The sequence below is a fragment of the Doryrhamphus excisus genome, chromosome 4 (assembly GCF_030265055.1).
Source record: "Doryrhamphus excisus isolate RoL2022-K1 chromosome 4, RoL_Dexc_1.0, whole genome shotgun sequence".
Lineage (NCBI taxonomy): Eukaryota > Metazoa > Chordata > Actinopteri > Syngnathiformes > Syngnathidae > Doryrhamphus > Doryrhamphus excisus.
Window position 1 is genome coordinate 12,302,053 of NC_080469.1, and position 19,339 is coordinate 12,321,391.

A 19,339-nucleotide genomic window follows, 5' to 3' on the forward strand; every position below is an offset into this window, starting at 1 on the left:
ATAGAAACAGCATCAAACAGAACATTAGGGTTGCATATGTGGAATGACACTGTGGATTTGCTTTTCAAGATAATCTGCCACTGCTTCAATTTCTCTGACAACTCAGTCTGCCTTTCAAGGGCTCTGATCAACCCAACAATCCATAAACATGTGAGTAAACACCTCAGTACTGTCTACTTAACACACTAGCAAAGCAGACTGAACTTCATTGATTGGCAACTGTGCATAAGCCCTTATGTACACATACGTACATAAAACTAGACAACAATGTGTGGTGACATCCACGGCTATTCAACAACCAGCATGTCACCAGATTTCCATTGGCTCCTGTATGGCAGTTAAAACCTTGAGGTAAGCTATTTATCAAACACCCACTCTCTGGAGAGCTTCATCCATTCAACCCAACGCAGCAAAGGCCATCAAATATCACTAAATACATTTAGTTCAGTCACTTCCCAAAGCTGGTTGCCACGGGTAATACTGGACCTTGAAATGGTGCCATTAAACACTGATATGCGTTGCGAAAAGTATGCAATAATGCACTGAGACTGCAAGTAACTCTGACATATGACAAAAAATACGGCATCAGTTCAAGTCACAAATCCATCTTGGCCAAATGCTGAGATCAGTCAAGTATCAATATTGCTCTTAAATGTATGTTATTAGGCTGAAAGCAATCAGAATCAGTGTACTCTGAGAGTGATGTTTAGGTTAGATACCTGCAGAAACACGTGGGCAGTCTGGCAGCATGGAGTCCAGGGGAGTGTCCAAGGGTTCTGGACTTGATACCCAGTTACAACAGTGCTGTGAGGAAACACAAAAAACAATCAACAAAAATAGTAAACGAGAGACTGTACTTTTCTTGGAATTTTTGTCTCTACAAAAAAGCAGTTTAGCAGCATCAGTAGTAGCCTCTTTATCAGGTTAAACTAAGATCCAATATAAGAGCTCAATCTCAACAGATTGTAATACCCAAAATGGAATTATCTCTAAAAAAAAAAGGGCAATATTTTTAATGCATTAATCATTAGATTGGGCGGGTGTACCTCATAAAGTGGCCAGTGAGTGCATGTTCAAAAAGCAAAATCAATTAAATGCAAATTGAGATATGACAAAGAAGACAAAAACTTGCAGAAAAAAAGTAGAGGGAAAAGCAAATGGAGATGCAAGGAAACAAAGAAAAGTGAGAAAGGGGGTAGGAGCAGAAGACATGAGTGTGTGACTGAAGGAAGCGGGGAGGAGAGCGAGAAAGAGACAGGAACAAGCAATTAAAAGCTCTGTGACATGTTGCTCAGACATCTTGCTGTTTGTTTGTGGTGGAGAGCTGAGGCCCTCTGCCATGGTGCATCAGTGGGTGCACTGGGGGAGGGAGTCTGCCCAGTTTGCTGACCCATAACCCCCAGCAAACACCCTCAGTCCTCACAAACCCCCAAGTGGTTGACAACACTACTGTCAAAAAAAGGAGTGGACCTCTTTATCTACTTTTGCTGTCTTCATCTCCCACAGATTTTGTTTGTGTTGTGCCCCATCTTGACTTTATGCTGCACTGGTGTTTCTTTTCCGTTCTCATATGTGCACAAGCGAACACATTGGTTTACTATGTACCAAATCATGCACATTATCTTGCAATGTTGTTCAGAGAAATGATGCAGGAAAAAGCTGATTAAGCAGTAAACAATTAGTTAATTTGTAAACTACCAGTTAATAAAAGGTAAAGCAAACAAAAAAGCAGATTTTCATTGAAAATTGGACAAAACAGTGCATGTACATATCCAATACAAATGTATTTGCCCTCCAGAATGTTGTAAACAGTGAATGTGTAAAACAAGCAAACAAAAAAACAAATGCATTCTAAAGTACAATTTATCAGCAAGGGAGTAAACTAGCCACTACAGATTAGGTGTACTAATGTCAGGCTGCACAGCAACTCATCTCTCAGCAGCATGGGGGTTTTATTTTTGGGGAGGTAGCAACATATCAAAGTATGTTTTCCTTTGTCTGAGCATGTGTGTGTGTGCGTGTGTCTGGAGCAGGGTGAAGGTAGAAAGGGAAAGGGGGCAGCTGAGAAGGAATGCTTGGGGAAGACGTTTGCCTGATAAGATAAAAGTTCAATAGAAGAAAGCGAACATGTAAAGAGATTACAACGTGCAGCTGGCGTCCCTATGAATCACTGCTTATCTGCTCTTGTTTACTTTCACCCTGGCCTATTACAGTGTTGTGCAACAACTTGTGTGTCTTATGCTGGGAGTGTGGGTCATCCTTGATTCGTGGGGGGTCTAGAGAAGCTATGCTGCATTTTTGCCCTCAATGACCTTGACTCCCAATACCTTGACAAATGAGTGAAATATCTCCAAGTTTAGCTTGGACATGCAGACAACTCGATAAATTACATGTTATTTATTTTCTTATTCATGTGTTTTTGTCCGTCTGTACAAATATCATACTACAAACGAAAGATAGCTGAAGGGTACGCAAACCCAGCTGTTGTTTATGGTGGCTCAATCAAAACAAATATTTTCTGATCCTGCCGAGTTGACGTGTGCTGCATCCCTCATTTGTCCCACCAATGATATACAGTATTTAATTCAAGCTTGCAGACAAATATAGAATCTTGTGGTTGAGGTGATTATGATGAAATATCTGCCTGGTGTACACAAATCCTCCACAAATATCAACAGGCTACGCCAAATTCCGTTGGGACATGTGTACTGAAACTACAGTTATTAAGATAAAAGCAATAGGCTAAAAAAAAGATTTGCAGAAATCCAATGCAGGAAAATACAAATTAATTTAAAGTAAATGTGAGCCTTTCTCCTCGCATTCACCTTCAAGCGACACAACACTGAGCTGATAAGCAAAATATGAGCTGACAATCGAAGGGGGGGTGGGTGTGTTAAAATGTTACATATTGTATATTATCATATCCTGGAGAATGCCCCGTGCTGTCCACCGAGCCTGGACTGGATAGTTGACCATTGCTGACCTGCACAGAAGCTCCTTTACTGCCACATCAAGTGTCTCATTATATGTATCTAAAGGTACTGTAGCTGGAGACGGGAAGGAGGAGAATCTTTCAAAGGTACCCTCCTCCCTTCGCTTCGACCATCGTCATCAAAGGAGGCTGGGAGGTCGAGTTTGAATACATTTGTCAGCACCGCAACATCGCATATGTGCAAACAAACGCTGGCAATAAATGAATAAATAAATGCACACAGTCACACATCATACCAGTGCTGTGGGAAACTGCCGCCACATAAAGGCAAAGCCTGCTGGCTGGGATTAGAGAGCTGCGACAAAAGGATGGCATGTAAGATTGCATGCCTCCTAAACAAATAGCATGCTCACTTCAAGCCAGCACCATTCTACCCATCAACGGTGCCATTCACCGATAGGAAGACAGTCTGAAGCTGACCGATGTGCTGTGTATTGTATAGAATATATGTGCAGTCTGTGCACTCAGCAGAGAATAAGTTGACCTCTATGCAGGATGACACATGTATGTACTTTCCAAAAAAATCTTGTATTGTTAGTACCCCGGGCCTGGGTTCAATTCCACCCTCGGCCATCTCTGTGTGGAGTTTGCATGTTCTCCCTGTGCATGCGGGCACTCCGGTTTCCTCCCACATTCCAAAAACATGCTAGGTTAATTGGCGACTCCAATTGTCCATAGGTATGAATGTGAGTGTGAATGGTTGTTTGTCTATATGTGCCCTAGGATTGGCTGGCGACCAGTCCAGGGTGTACCCCGCCTCACGCCTCAAGACAGCTGGGATAGGCTCCAGCACCCCCGCGACCCTCATGAGGATAAGCGGTAGAACATGAATGAATGAAAGAATGTTAGTACCCCAATGAATTTAGGGTAGCAACCTCTTGAGCCACATTTAAGCAGTACAGCACCAACTCAACACCAAGAGTATTGTGACACACTAGACAACGATGGAGGACAGCCAGCACACTGTGATGATTCAATCAGTGGACTGTGAATCAGATTCGGCAACGGAAAACTGAAACTCGCAATATTCCCATTGCCAGAGAGTGCTCTGGCATCCGAAAAAAGAATTCTTTCCATTGTGTCGGAGCTGCATCGCATGGAGGTAGTGTGAGCCTACAACAGAGATTTCCACCTTGCGGAATGTTTCTGGCGGCCGCAACTGATTCAATGTGAGCCCGGCCGGGGGTAGACTGTTGAGCCCAACAAGTCTGCCTGGGCAAGGTACAGTTCCGATGGTTGTTTGTGTTCACAGATGTCCATACAGAACTGATCCAGTCCAGTAATGTTTTGTTGAGACTGAGGCCATAAAACGAGGTTTGCATTGACTAATTCCAAGCGTGAACAATTAAGTTAGTGATAAAACAATTAAGTCACACAATTATCTTGTTAATAGGTCACAACACAGAATACTATTGTATTGATCCAAACCTAAAGATAAACAAACCTTGTGCCGTGTACACAAAACCCGCCCCACTCTATTGATTCCCCCTTTCCACAAGCACACACAGGACTGACTCTCACGGTAGAAAGTGTGTACTAAATGTGCAAAAAGTCTTCAAAATTATAACACAGCTGTCAGCTAGGAACTTAACTTCTCAGAAAAAAGTCTTCAGCATCAAGTCTTGATCACTCCGTCCACCTTGCTTCTATCTTCTCCACTTGCTCTGTGTGGATTAGGATGATTTATTCATGATTATAGTGTACTCTGTGTCTGTGTTCATATAAGCTTTAGGCAGGCCACTAGAGTGTGACAGCAGGCCAGTTCAGTGACAGGAGACACCTTAGAGACTGTGACAGTCTGCCAGCTGTACACCATCATTCACATTTCTCCCTTTCACAGACACTAGTGCGCACCACACTAGTCATCTTTCGCCACATTCATCTCAGCTCTCGCCATCTGCATTCACATCCTACCTGTCTATTTGCTTTTCTTTAGACTGCAATTCTTTGTCCTTTCTAGTTGGCAATTTATGGGATTTCAATTTCAACCATTATTTTTGTCTTTGTTTCTATTTATCGATCTATATGCCTCTACCTTCTCTGTGGTATTCACTCTCCTTTGAATTGTTTTGTCTGTCTTTGCAATGACGTCACTTGCCCCTCATCTGAACCATTTGGTCCATACAACTCGACCCAGCGGGCGCTGATCTCTAAATCCCATCTTCTCCTTTTTACACCCCTCTACTCCTCCCCACACAGTGACCTCTCCAACCTCGGAGGGAGGGAATTATCTCTGTCCGAGGAGAACAGAGCAGTGTACTGCTGGGGTGCCCCGACCTCACATGCAACCACCCCTGTGGGCACCCATATTTATACACCACCCCGAGCATTATCAAGGGTCACTGCGAGCTTCACTCTGTGGTGTGAATCACCATCTGTGCTGCACTCCCAGTCTGTGTGTGTGTGTGTGTTTGTGCCCCTGATCACAGTGAGCCATGCTAACACTGTTCACATTGAAGTTCCAACTGAGTTGTTCAAGGGGGTGGGGGTGTTATACTTTTGGTCTCTCAATGTGTTCATGTATTTCCACAGCACCTGCAGAATATGAATTTGATACTTCAAATTCAAAGCCCTCAATCCTCAAACAGCATCACACGATCACCATAATTAGCTGCAATGTGAAGCTGGTAGAACTACACTGACAAATTTATTAGCCCAAAATTAAATTAATCATAAGTTAAAACATTCAACTATTATTCTCTATTTTTTATTACTCTCCATTGAAAATACATGCATGGACAATTGATTTTTATTTAAAGGGGACCTATTATGCATTTTTCCACTTTTCTGACAAGTTTGGGACGGCTCAAAATGCTCAGTTTCAAAAGGCATGGTAAAACTGCCCCTTTGTGATGTCACAGAGAGGTGGACTTCCTTATATGGCAGTGGCTATACTCCAGGGAAGCCGTTCCCCAAGCTCTGCTTCCCCCCGTCCTTCCCTAAGCTCTGCTCCTCTGTTTACTTCCTAGCAATGGCTTGTGCGGGAGTTCCTGATTCCCTACCAGCAAAAGAAATGCATTTTAATCTGTCAACAGCATTTCACACTGGACTATTGTGTGAACATGGGCCATGTGCAGCTGGACTAGCCAGCAAACTTTCCAATTTTACTTGGTCGTGTGGAAGAGTCAGAAGAGCAAACAGTATGTAACAATTTATCATTTTATATAACTACTGACTTTCTTCGAGCTATGTTTGCTGACAAAAACAAGCTGACAACACCAAAGCATTGACATTGCCCTGACATATTTTTTCCCATACGCAATTTACACTGGTATCACGATAACAATACTAAATTGGAACGGCTCTATTCCTATCTTGAAAACAAAGTTTGTGATAAACAGCAACATGACGAGGAGATATCCTCCATTTTTGTCCTTTATTTACTGTGTCAGGTAATGTTATGATCACAGTAGTTACATAGCTGACATAATGAGAGCTGAGATAATGTGGAAATAGTAGAAAAGAAAGAATTGTGCTGCGGTAAGATGAGCCGTACCGCTTGGTCAAAATTTGGCTTGATGGTCCAAAAAACTGTCTGAAATAAATAGATGTGCACTTTTCTTCCAATTTGTTTATTGATTTTCTCCATTTATATAAGAAGCCCACAGGGCAGTAGATCCAAAGATATCTTGCAACGAGTCAGACTCTCTTAATGCACCAAAGAAAGGATGAGGTTAATGAGTAAAAGACAATATTTTTTCCCAGTATCATTCTTCCTAGTGGACCAATAGGGTGATTTCAGAGCTATTGTTCTGGGTACTGTAATCGTCACAAATAGAAAATCGTTTAAGACTCCAATTATATTCTGTCCCATGCATCCCTTGGATAGATCAAAAATAGGAAATGCCAAACAAAAAGAGGGACAGTGCAACCTTGAATCCCCACTACTCAAACCAACACGCGTTCAACACACACGGCACAATACCGTAAAGCAAGGGAAATCTAAAAGGGGGTGGAGTATAAATAAAGGTAAGCTGTGTATGTGTGCAGCTCTGCTCCAGGCTGTCCTCATCTGTATGTGCATACTGAGGTAAGGTCTGGTGCTGCAAGTCGTGCACAGGTCAAGTCATAGGAGCAGAAGAGGCAGGTGCTAAAATGAAGACAAACATGCATATGTCTGTGCAGGCTATACACTATACACAAAAAAGGAGACAAGATACATGCACATAATGGCCATTTTGATTTGAGTTTGAAAGTGGTACAGGTGTAAGCCAGGAAGGTGATGCAAATCACGTAATGTACACTTTGTACACCTTCGTCAGGTACACCTGCACGCACTAATGATGGCAAAAATGAAAGCTGTATCAAAATAAAACCATTTTTGGTCCATTTTTACATTGTAAGAACTGTTACATATTGTGTTCCATTTGTGTATGTGCGCTGGGTCGTGGGGGTTATATTTCACCTGCTGCATCCAGTCCTGTGTACTTTTACTAGTCTCCTGTAGCCAGATGTTGTGAGCCGAGTCTGTCAGAGCCACAGCACACACTTTGTTCCTCACTTCAATTTCCCTGTGATTCATCTGCAATAAAGAGCAAAAAGAATACACGACAGTGACTGCTCATGTGTACTGCATACCAAATAACACATCAACCTTTGGTCAATATCATGATGTGAATTAGGATAGATGCTTTAGAACCACATACTGCCAGCCTCCACCTCAAATGATGCAAGTCCTGGCTGCTCATTTTGAAACTGGTTGATACAAATTCAACTCGATGTATAGCATAATGTTATACTGAAATATGAAAGAGCTGCTCTACTGTAGTGTGTCCTTGTCACGTACTGTTCAAATGTCCTTCTCTGTGCACGTTCAAATACCTTGGCTCCCATTCTTAATACCCTTTCCCTTCACATGTCACAGAATGTGGCGTCTGCAGTACCATCTTGCTATTCCCCTCTGAATGTCAACGCCAAGGAAAATGTCACACAAAGGACTTGTTACTGCACTACAATAGACTTCCCACACCGCTGGACCCACTCCAAGGAGTACTGGAGACAGACCTTGGGAGTGAGCCATTTCAATGTGATTCACGTTAAGATAAAATAGTGACAAAAAGGAGAACAGGGCTTATAACAATAGGTTAACAATCAATTACGCTATACATTTCATAACACTGTGATGGGCAATGTGCAGAATAGTAGTCGTACATTTCCTGCTTGTAAATGTTGAGATGCCACAATATGAAATACCTTAATAGTGTCATCTAGAGCATATATTGCACTATACTGCAGGAAAACCGAGGTTATGTTTGGCTTTAAATTGTCCCGCTGTGGAAATGTAATACAATAACACCTCTCGGAGTACACAAATCTCTGCCAGGGACAATAGCCCACTTTTGTCACATATCTAGATATAATGTACAACCTAAATTATTTTAGTTCTAATGGACTCAAAATAGGGCAAAAAAGGGCTGAAAGATGAATAAATGGTACTGAACACAACCTCTGTCATAAACCAGTGTTTTTGGCAAATGTATCTAGTTTTTTATGATGCTCCTTTGCCTTGTTTTCCAGTACCCATAATTGGTCTTCCTGGGGTGGAGACACCGGTTCACACCTGATTGCACCTGAGTGCACCATGCAGCAATGGCACACAGACACCACACTCCTTTTCCTTTGTCTTCGCTCCATTACTCTAGGCGAAGCATTCCTGTTTCTTGTGTATGGATTAGTTCCTTGTGCTCTACACTTTGCTTTTTGTAAGTACTTCTTATTGTTTACTTCCACTCTAGTGTATTGTTTATCCTGAGAGTTAGCTTTCTTTTGTTTTTATAAGTACTTTCTGGTTGTATACTTCCCATCTACTGTACTGTTTATTTTTTTCCCCATTAATTGGCATCTTAGGTGTGTGTCTTCTTTGTTTGTTTTGTTTGATATTAGTTTCTATACCGTGACACTTTGGTCACCATCACTTTCCAACCTTACCTTTTTCCCCGTTTGTGTATCCATAATGCTTTGTGTTATTAACTTTGTGAATAAACTCTATTCAATGTCAGTTTCCACTTTGGGGACCAATTATTCAGATAACCCACCTCGTAACAACCTCCTTGATGGATGTAATAAAAGTGTACATGAAAATTAGGTAGCGCTAGAAATGTGTTTATGCAGATAAATGTGTAGGATGAAGGCTGCATTTACAAAGGCTGTCTCATATGGGTATCTTAAAGAGCAGTAAGGATTTAATGTCCTAAATTTAATTAGAACTCCATGAAGTCAAACTACTGAGAAAATCTTCTTCACATTAGAAAGATACATATGGATACATTATCTATGGACAATTTCATTCCTTTGCACAAAAAAGCCCCAGTCATACATAAAAAAAAATCATGTCTGTCTCGTGTTTCCATGGTCCTCCATACTGGCAGAACTGGGCCTGTGGGAGTAGCAAAGTCAACGCTTTAAAACTTGTGAGTCAGACAAAGTCCTGTTTTTGGCCCGAGTCAGACGGGCCAGTCCTTGTATAAAAGGGGTTGTGACCAGAGGCCAGGAAACAGGAGAAAGAGGACTAGTCATGGAAAAGTTTCACAACTTCTATCCATCTAAAACTGTCCAAAGACAAAAGATAAATTGTCTTTCCTGTTCACGTTGATTGATAGGAAAAAAAACCACAATATATATAACATATTACAATACAATATACAATATAATATGATAATAAATGTATGGGAAATATTGGTGCCAATTAGGTGAGATCCATCTGATTACTTATGTACTTAACTATAATGCATAATGTAAGTTATTTAATCCTTGATTGGAACCATTTTCAAGAAAGTCCAAATTAGGGTTTTCTTTGACAAGTCTGACGCGTGGAGCCGAGAGTTGAACCAATAATATTTTGCTTGCTTGACGGCAACACATCAAACTCAGCTCAATAAGATAAACTAGTCAATATCATGCACATATTGTTAAATGAACTTCCAAATGAACCCTGAGCATTATTATCTTTGAAAGGGCAGAATTTTGAAACATTGTTTCAAAAAAAAAAGCAGAGAAAAGAAAAGCACCTCAAAGTCAAACTTACTTATTTGAAGAGTGTAAGATTAATCTAGTGTACACAGACTGTGTTCATTTCTTAAAATGGGACTGTTTCTGGTTACAACAAGGCACTAAAAAACACATTCTTCCTTGCAAAATGTAATTACTTTAAAATACAACACATTGCTTCTTCTCTTTTCTAACTGGGTTGTGTATTCATGTTTCCTGTGATTCCCTATCCAAAGATCCATTTCCATCCAAAGACACTTAAGCAGTGTCATCTGGTTGCTGAAATTAGGAGGTAGAATACGGCAGTAACTCTTCGCCAAACAAGCCTCTTTTTCTGATGATGACTCAAGTGAAGATTAAAGAACTATATGCCCCAGCAAATGCTATATCAATCAGCCCATCTGACAGCTCTCTTTGCACACATGTGCTTGGCTGTGGTAACACTCAGGGTAATAGGTTGACAAATAGGCCCTGAAAGCAGTGCGGCTCTAAACCACAGTGATTTTGACAACACTGGCTTTGCTGTACAAGCCACATAAAACAGTGGTTAGTAAGTGCAAGTGGAAGCAAAAACAAAGCATCTTTGCTTGCAATACTCTTATTTAAACCTAGAATTACCTCCGCCAAATCCCAACTCAGGTTTGTTACATGGATGAAAAAAAGGACACAGGTGTCAAAATGTGCGAGGTTCTACCATTGCTTGTGCCCACGCTGTTAAGTTTCGTAGAAATTGGCTATGCCATTTTAAGTCATCTTGCTCAAAGAGAAATAAAGCCATGTGATCTGTTTGGTGGTGTTACCAATGAAGACATATTCACTTATTTGGATATGGATTGATTGATTCCCACATTGTATTATTCTATCCGAAATAGTTTATCCAAATATACGTAATGATCCACATGCTGTAGCGAGCAAACAGGCCAGCTGTTGTGTCTCACATCAGACAAAGAGCAGAAACATATGGAAATACTTGTTGGGATAAAACCAGCACACAGATGTTGAGGGGTTTCTCTGCTGGACTTCCCAGTAATGTGAAAGCAGCTGGATATGCAGAATAAAGTTCAGGTGGGGGTAGCCCATGGCGGGGTGGGGGCTTGACTGTAGATGAGTCCAAACAGATAAGGGAAAGATAGGAACGAAAACACAGACAGAATGATGTGAACAGGAAATATAATTCAGAATCCTCCTGCCTCAGGATAATTGTCTTTCCCTTTATCCCACTTTGTGGGCTTTTAGTGTCTTTCACTAACAAATGTGTGAACTTGAATGTGAAGTTAAAGGTTAGAAGTCCTTGTCCATTATTTAACTCCTGCGCCATCTCTCAGGCTTTTCACCACCGCTGAGCATATTCTGACAAACTGTCAACTTTAACATTTCAATTAAGTGTGATACAAAATTTGAGCAGAGTTGTAATCGTCACAGCGATTTGAAGTTATGAGTAATTGCACATTACATTTACAATCCTCTGAGTCATAAAAACAAAGCTGAGTCACTTCAGCCCAGCCCCGCATCTATTCAAACTTTGGATGAACTATGAAATTGTTGTGCCTTTGCTTCCCCCGTAAAACCAGTTCTTTTACTGAGCTCTCTGAAGACGATCTCATTCTATCTGAGATGCAATGGACAGGCACAGGATATTTAGTTGGCGTACAAAGGGCCAATGAGGTCTTTATGGTCAAAGAGCTGATACAGGTGACAAGACATTATTTGTTCTTCAGTTAAATACTTCATTTTTGTCCTTTCGCTGTGATGCTCCCTTGCTTTTGATTGCTCAGCTACATCTAAACACCAGGAATAATAAAAGACAATTATTTAGGCTTTTGATAATTATGTGTCAAAGGCAGAGAAAGCCACTAGATAATTAGGCAAAAAGAATGATAATCCACACTGAGATCCCCTTGGGGAGACAGGCATACTCATCCCTTGAAAGAAGAATGTGGACGGGTAGAAAAGGGAGCAAAGCAGGCAAAGAGAGAAAGACGGGAGCTCTTTAAGGAGCCTTGTTTACTGTCAGAAAGTCAATGTGAAAAGCCACAATTATAAACACAGTGCAAGTGCAAATAAAGAGGGGAAGCATAACAAGAGAGTAAAACAGGAGGAAGCGAGAGAGCGTGACAGGAGGGAAGACAGGGAAAGAGTACAGTCCAAGAAGGCGAAGGAGCAGGAGGCAAGCACCACAAGCATACGCTAGTAAGAATCAACTCATAAGGCGCTGCACTGTACACTGCCAAGTGCCACAGATAATGTAGGACTACCCACCGAGCACTGAAGCACTGCTTAAATATTTGATTGATTAACTGTCCTGCCGCTGCCAGAGGCGACCAGGAAGAGGAGCCACGGCAAATAGACACCAAACAAACAAACATGTATGTGGATACACACCGGAAGCTTTGACAACACATGGGCTAGTGCTGCCATAAATCTTTACAAGCCATCCGGACACACACACACACACACACTAAAAAGCTTGAGTCTGGAAAGATAAGTGCCACAGACAGAAAAAACAAACATAAACCCCTGACTGATGCTAAGGATTTTGTCACCGTAAAGCAATAGAGGATAATAGACTTCTGTACATGGTTAAGTTGCAACGTGTTCTCATGAGAATTAAGCAGGAAATAAATTCCAAGTGTCATGGCATCTGCCTGAGCCTTGTCTTAGACAATAGTCGCCTCTCGCTACATCGCCGTTAGAACATCACTCCCTCACACTATCGCGTTTTTAAAAAAAAATAACTCATAAATAAATGGTTGCTGTTTTGTGGTTGACAATGGACTAATATTGGTAAAAAATATATCAAAAGACAAGTGATATGGAGTATTCTGACCACGCGTATTCAGTAATGTAAATACATGAACTCAAGGCTAACTACCGTAGTTAAGACCATTGCATGCCATGTCGAAAGTGTCAGCCGTCTCTTCTCTCTACAGTTGAGCATTGTAATGGGAAGAGGAGTATAAGGTTGACTGTAGGGGTATCATTTAATGTCTACAGGGCTCTAATCATGGTAAGAATCATAATTAAAAAAGCATAAACTGAACTAAAGACTAAAAAAAGTTGCATTAATTCACATGCTGGCATTACGACATACTGTATACTTATACTGTATATTTATAACTTGTTAGATCTGAAGATTTCAATAACTTTGCTTCTAATCTATGATGTCCGTAAGAACACACTAAAGTTCCTGAGCCTTCACAGCTAGATTTGGCTGTAAAGACCAAAGCACTTCACTATTAGGATGATGAATGTAAAGGGCTCTCAAGCTTGTATGTGTTAAAATGGGAGGTCAGACAGAGGTGGAGGGTGTGGTGTATCCCCCCCACCTATACTGTGTCATACACTAACACACACTCATCGCTGGCTGTGAAAACACAGGCGAATGCCCCCCCCCACGCCCCAACACCCTCCACAGGAAGAGACAACACCAGTGCTTCCTGTGGCTTTGAAGCAGCAGACCCACGTCCCCTGTCAGTCCCCAGCTTCCTTTGTCTTAACTGCAGGAAGGAAGCCCTCTACAGCACGATGCCACAGGGGCCCTTGGGAGCTGGAGTGAGTGTGTTTGTGTGTGTGTCAAAGGGCTGTGCGGTGGATTTTTGCGCACTAAGGTCACATGCATTGACTCTCAGAATTGCCCCCACCTCTTGCACTCGATGCATGAACTCCAGCTGAGGATGTAAAGGGAGGGAGAGTGCAGGAGAAAACAGCAACAACTTCCTCCTCTCTTTCCTCTTGCAACTTATCGACACATGCATGATGGAGGGAAGATGAGAGGGAACGGGTGAGGAAGTGAAAATGGAGGGGCAGGGTGACTGATAGGGCGATCTCCGGGAAATAGGTGAGTGACATTGTCAAAGTTGGGGGGTAGCGGGGTGTGGTCTCAGGATTGCTTTCATTCTGTATTGCTTATAAATATGCAAACACACAAATACTCACTTAGAGACACACAAGAAGTGGGGCAGAGAGGAAAAGGAAGGGCAATAAATATTTACTGACACAGCATAAGTGAAGAATGGCTGTCCACTAGTGGAAACAAAAGGCAGAGGATGAGAAGCAGCGTGCCAGGAAACCTACCGACTACGGGCGCTGCGTCTCGCTTGTGCCCGCATAAAAAACAAGAGGAAGACGGGAAGGGAGGAGGGTGAGTGGATAGAAAGGCCAAGGCAGGAGGGAAGAAAGAAGGAGGTGGGGGGCAAAAATGGGGTTGTGGGTAATGAGTGCTCATAAACAATAATAGCCCGGTGGAGAGCAATTGCTGTACACTCAAGAAAATGGATTTAGTTTCTTGATGATTAATTTGAGTGAGAGTTTTTATGTGCTAGAGCATTGGGTCATGCATAATGGTACGTGCAATGTTTTTTTTTCCTCTCATGTATTACTTCCACACGGGTGTTGCTAAGTGATCCATCTACATAATCAGCAGTTACTTTCAACATACAGTACTGCAGTTGTTGCCCCTACATGTGTGCAAAATTGAATCCAATAAGATCCAATTCAAGAGCTGCGTCAAAATGATGCTTTCAATAGGATAATATGCTCACCAGAATATTAGAAAGAACTTGATGTAGTACAGTTCGACACATGTAAACATATTGTTAACTAATACCTCCCTGTCAGTGCCAATCAATACTGAGGATTATTATTGTCCGAATGAGATTTTTCAAGTGTATTTTTATGGATGTGACAATATTGTGCAGGTGTACCTAATGATGTGCATGTGTGTATAACAACTCTATTGAGCAACAGCATCAAATAATGACAATTGCTGCATGTTACTCTTACAGTTACCATAACAGAATTCAATTACTTTCTGCTGTAACTCACACAATATAAACAAAATCTGTATTTTGCTCACATTGAAATGATATTGACATACTTAACGATGACGGCAAAGTTTAATACTATTAGGAGCAAAGGGTGATCATATATTGCAGAACGACAATAATTACATAAATTCTCTAAATGGCCATTTCTAATTAGGCACCATTCTTTAACAAAGTAGATTTGCAATGCTGCGACTAATTAGAGTCTTACGTTAATTAGAATATATCTGACTTAAGAAAATGTGTATGTGCAGCGGGCACCATTGCCATCATTCCCCGATCAACAGGCCATATTAACAGCTTTGGTCTAAAGCCTGAAAAAATGAAAGCGTGAAAAAAAAAAAAAAGAAAGTTGCTTTAGTGCATTGGATAGGATCGGATCGGCATCATCTGCACCAGCCTCTTCCCTGCCTCCCTCCAACACCCTCGCTCTTTCTCTTCCTCCTTCTCTCCTAACCCTACGGCAATGCTGTAAAATAGAAACATAACCTCAATATTTTCCCTCACGGTGCTGGGACTTGCTGGCCCATTAAATTCCCTTTCCCAAGTGTCAGTGTGCACATTTCCACCATGAAAATTCTGTATAATTAAAGTTTCTTAATGATTTATAAGCTATAATAATAGCCGTAAGTATTTCAGAGCAGGTTAAAGGGACAGCCTCTAAGTGCACGCTGGGGGATGACCCTGTTTTAACATAGTTTCGGATGGGTGACTCTCGGCTGGAGACCACGATGGAGCAGGCGAGCAGAATGGCATTGACGGGAAGGAAGAAGTGAGAGGACTTAACAAGGGGTGTGTAGAGGAGGAGGCTGAGACCTTTGTGTCGTAACTTAGGGTGATACTGACATGGAAGGGAAGCCAGGTCTCTCCGAAGTCATGGCAGAGAGGAGACAGTTGACTACAAGCTGACAAAAGCGCATGTCCACAAAAATATGAACAAAGTTGCTGAAAAAAGTGCACAACCTTGGACTAGGACAGGGAGAGGTAAAGAACACATGGAAAAAGCACAAAACTATACATTTCTATTTAGTTGGCTGAGGAAAAAACAATTACATTGTAGACGCAGATCTGGATAAAGGTGAATATTTTTTTCACGCTTTTTGCATCTTATATGTATGTATCGTGATATCAAAATTCAGCATGAAAGTAAATTAAATAAATTGAATATACCAAGTCAGTACTGAAGTTAAACTCTAAATAAAGATTGCATGGGTGTTGCACAAGTCTCTCACACACACATTGAAACACACAGAAAGGTGCAGATGTTTGCTCTCTGCTCCCTCTCTGATGGCAAGGCTGATATGATCGCCACTTAAGAAATCACTTAGTTTTCACACTACCTTCCATTTATCCAAATCTAATGTGTGTGTGTGTGTGTGCTACATGCTGTCCATATCTAAAACACATACAAATGCATCATCCAAGGCACTGTTACACCCTGAATTATTGTATTTGTAGCCAAACGTTGGCATGCAGAGCAGCATTTCCAAATTGTAGTGTGAAATATTCTCAATAGTTTCACTCACATCATCTTCTTAAAAAAAAGGGATGTGGTGATTAAACAAAGAAATACAATAAGAAACGGAACACAGCAAACACATTAAAGCTAAGCTTGTGAGAGTTTTTTTTTTTTTTTTATAAAGGTGAGGCAACTAAAAAAACAGTAGCAACATCTTGGACGGATGGATTTTCACCTTAGCTGTGAATGGGGGAAGACAAGGAGAAAAAAAAAAACAACAACAAATCTGGAGGCGTCTGCTGCTCTGCACATTACTGGCAAAACAGGTGTATGTCTGTATAAGTGTGGAGATTTGTGTGTGTGTGAGGGGGTCGCCAAGGCTGCAGGAAGTAGATTCTTGGAGGATAAACTTCTCGAGCCACTACATCCATTGCCAAGGATGAAAAAGAATGAAAGAAAGTTATGTATAAAAGACAAAAACTAAGTTAAAAGAAGTTCTTCTATCAGTTATTATTTTTTTCAGTTTCTTCCTATTTGCTGTGTCCTGTACCAAGGAATTAAAAACACACATTATTGAAGAAACAGGTTGTGTGATCCACATGATAATATAAGAGTCTGGACGACAAGAGACTAAAATTAAGGGAAATATATAACAATCTGAAATTAGCTTCTCATTGCCACTAGCCATGATTTAGAGCAGCCTTTGCAGAAAGAAAGAAAAGAGGATTGAAGCCATATTACAAATTGGACAGGCTGGGAGGCTACAAGTTAATTTGCCCCATCAAGCAAACACTGTGACTTTCAAGGCAAATTATATACATTACAAATTTTATTCTAAGTTAGCAAGATGTTGGATTCAATGATAAAACAAACTAAAAAGACTTGAATGTTAAATGTCTCAGATAATATGTTCCCATGGGTAAAAATAAAATTAAATTTGATATTTTTCTGTTGTCCTTAATGGAATCATTTAGAATACAAAAAAAAAAGAATCCTACGTTTAAAAAAACAAACATTTGATGATGATAATAATAATAATATTAAATAATGACAGCAATAATAAAATAACAATGATAATAAAAATCACAGCATCATTAATAATAGTTTCAACAAACTTATAGAAAAACTAAAGCCATGTACTCAAGTTGTTATTGCTATATATTTTTTATTTATAGTTAATTATTTTGGTGTAATGCAACCAAAATACCCCAGCAATGCAACACGTGAGAAAAATAGCAACATTTATTAAAAAAGCAAACATTAAAAGACCCCTACATCAGATGAAGTGCATTTGAAGAGATATTGTTGATTAAAAACAGAGCCTGGGAGAAGACACTCATACACAGGACGCACACTCATACACATTTCACTATAAAGTATATTATTAATCTTATAAAAAAGCAATTAAATCAAAGTGGTATAGTGCCTGAAGCTATGAGGACTGTCATTTCTGCTGGAAATGCCACAGAAGATTACAGCTAGGTTTGTGGATTCCATCAACCCCCTTTTTGATTAGGGAGTCAATTATTTCTCATTACTGAAGATGCTATTTCGGAAAAAGACCTTGTCAGTCAATCATGCAAAAAGTCCTCGAAAAGCGTGAATAAACCATTAAAGAGAGAGAGAGGCGCATCGGGGGATGAGGGAGTGGTATGGAGGAACGTGCTGACCCCTTTCCTCACCCAAACTCCAACTTGTAGTCAAATTACCTTTTTAACTATTACACCTCCCGTCAGGTCTTTGTCAGCGTATGGTAATTAGAGCCTTCACTGGAGAACATTTGAAAGGAAAACAGTATATTTATTAGTTTATCTCGGAGAGAGGCATTTACCCAGAAGGTAACTTGGAATGGGGTGATTATCTTGTCATTTTATGCTTGTTTGTGTGTGTAGGAGTGTGTATGTGTGCGTTAGCTGGTTGTGTGTGTGTGTGCATGCCATTGAGCATCAACCACTGTGGCTATGACTCAAAGTAACAATTTTTTGTGTGTGCATAAGAATGTGTGCATTCATACATATATACAGAATAAATGCATTTTTTTTCAAATGAATATATCATATAAGTGTGCATGTGTGTGTACTTTGCCTTGGAATACACTGATGGGCGAGCACAGCACATTTCTCCCGTCCCCTTTGTTCTATGTTGGGTTTGACACCTCAAAACAATAGCGGGGCTTCAAGTTGTCCAGCCCCATCCACACACTGCATGGATGGGAGCTGCCAATTAGCGCTATCAAAACACCCTTCATCAGCTGTCTGCTTAGCAAAAAGAAGGAGAAAAACATTAAAGAACGGCCATAGGAAAGCGTTGCATACGTGTGTACAGTCAGAAGTTGTATGACTATCAAAATAAAAGAGATGACCGCAAAAGGTCTGAAGCTGCAGTGCACAGACAGAAGTGTGACGTACTGTTGTAAGGGTGATTGGGCTGGACACTTCCTTTGCAAAGTGACAAGGTCTAAATGGAAGCTCTTTTGGATAAACAATGCAGTCGCCTTAGTCCACCCTTTTCTTCCTACCTTTGTGTACCTCTGTCGTAGAAGAGCAGTGTTTGGCGTCAGTCGGGCAGCCACACATGGCCGCCTGACCCAAGGGACGGAGGGCCAACATGGCTAGAGAGACAAGAGGGGTGTTGTGCTGTCATACAGAATGGGTCTCATAGGGTTAGAGGTGAGCACAAGTGTCTGAAAGATGACTTGTCGCTCCTCTCGAGCCCTTTTCATTAGCCCGCTGTTCAGCCTTCAGTGGAAATGGAGGATGCGAACGTGGATGGGGATGGTGGGGCAAAGGCGGTTGTGGACGGGTGCAGTGCAAAGCACACCGCAAGCCCCAGCGGCCACAAGAGACGTGCTGCCTGCCTGTCTGAAAGCAGCTTTGTGTCATCCATTACAGACCCGAGGACTATTTTTTTTGAACAAGAGAAGCACACACAAGACACACATTTCTACAAACACACTTATTTCAAAGCCCAGAGAGGATAGGGGTAGCAAAGGACAGGCAGTGCCCCCTAGTGTTTGACAGAAACCAGACCAAATAAACTAGTCTCAACCAGAAGCAACAACACACAAACACACACGGG

The 19,339-nt window shown here is 41.1% G+C and overlaps 1 protein-coding gene across 6 annotated transcripts in view; it reads right to left on the reverse strand.

The window, feature by feature from the left end:
- The window catches only part of fam172a (family with sequence similarity 172 member A), a 143,108-nt gene that overhangs the window by 41,844 nt on the left and 81,925 nt on the right, over window positions 1-19,339 (reverse strand). For 5 of the 6 annotated variants that reach the window (XM_058071924.1, XM_058071920.1, XM_058071922.1 and 2 more), the window contains 2 exons: window positions 7,398-7,514; window positions 720-804 (listed from right to left, as the gene is read on the reverse strand). In XM_058071924.1, the coding sequence (XP_057927907.1) occupies window positions 720-804; window positions 7,398-7,514 (202 nt within the window). Of the gene's footprint in view, window positions 1-719; window positions 805-6,575; window positions 7,083-7,397; window positions 7,515-19,339 lie in introns of those variants that run through there. The other variant, XM_058071925.1, reaches the window with a different exon arrangement.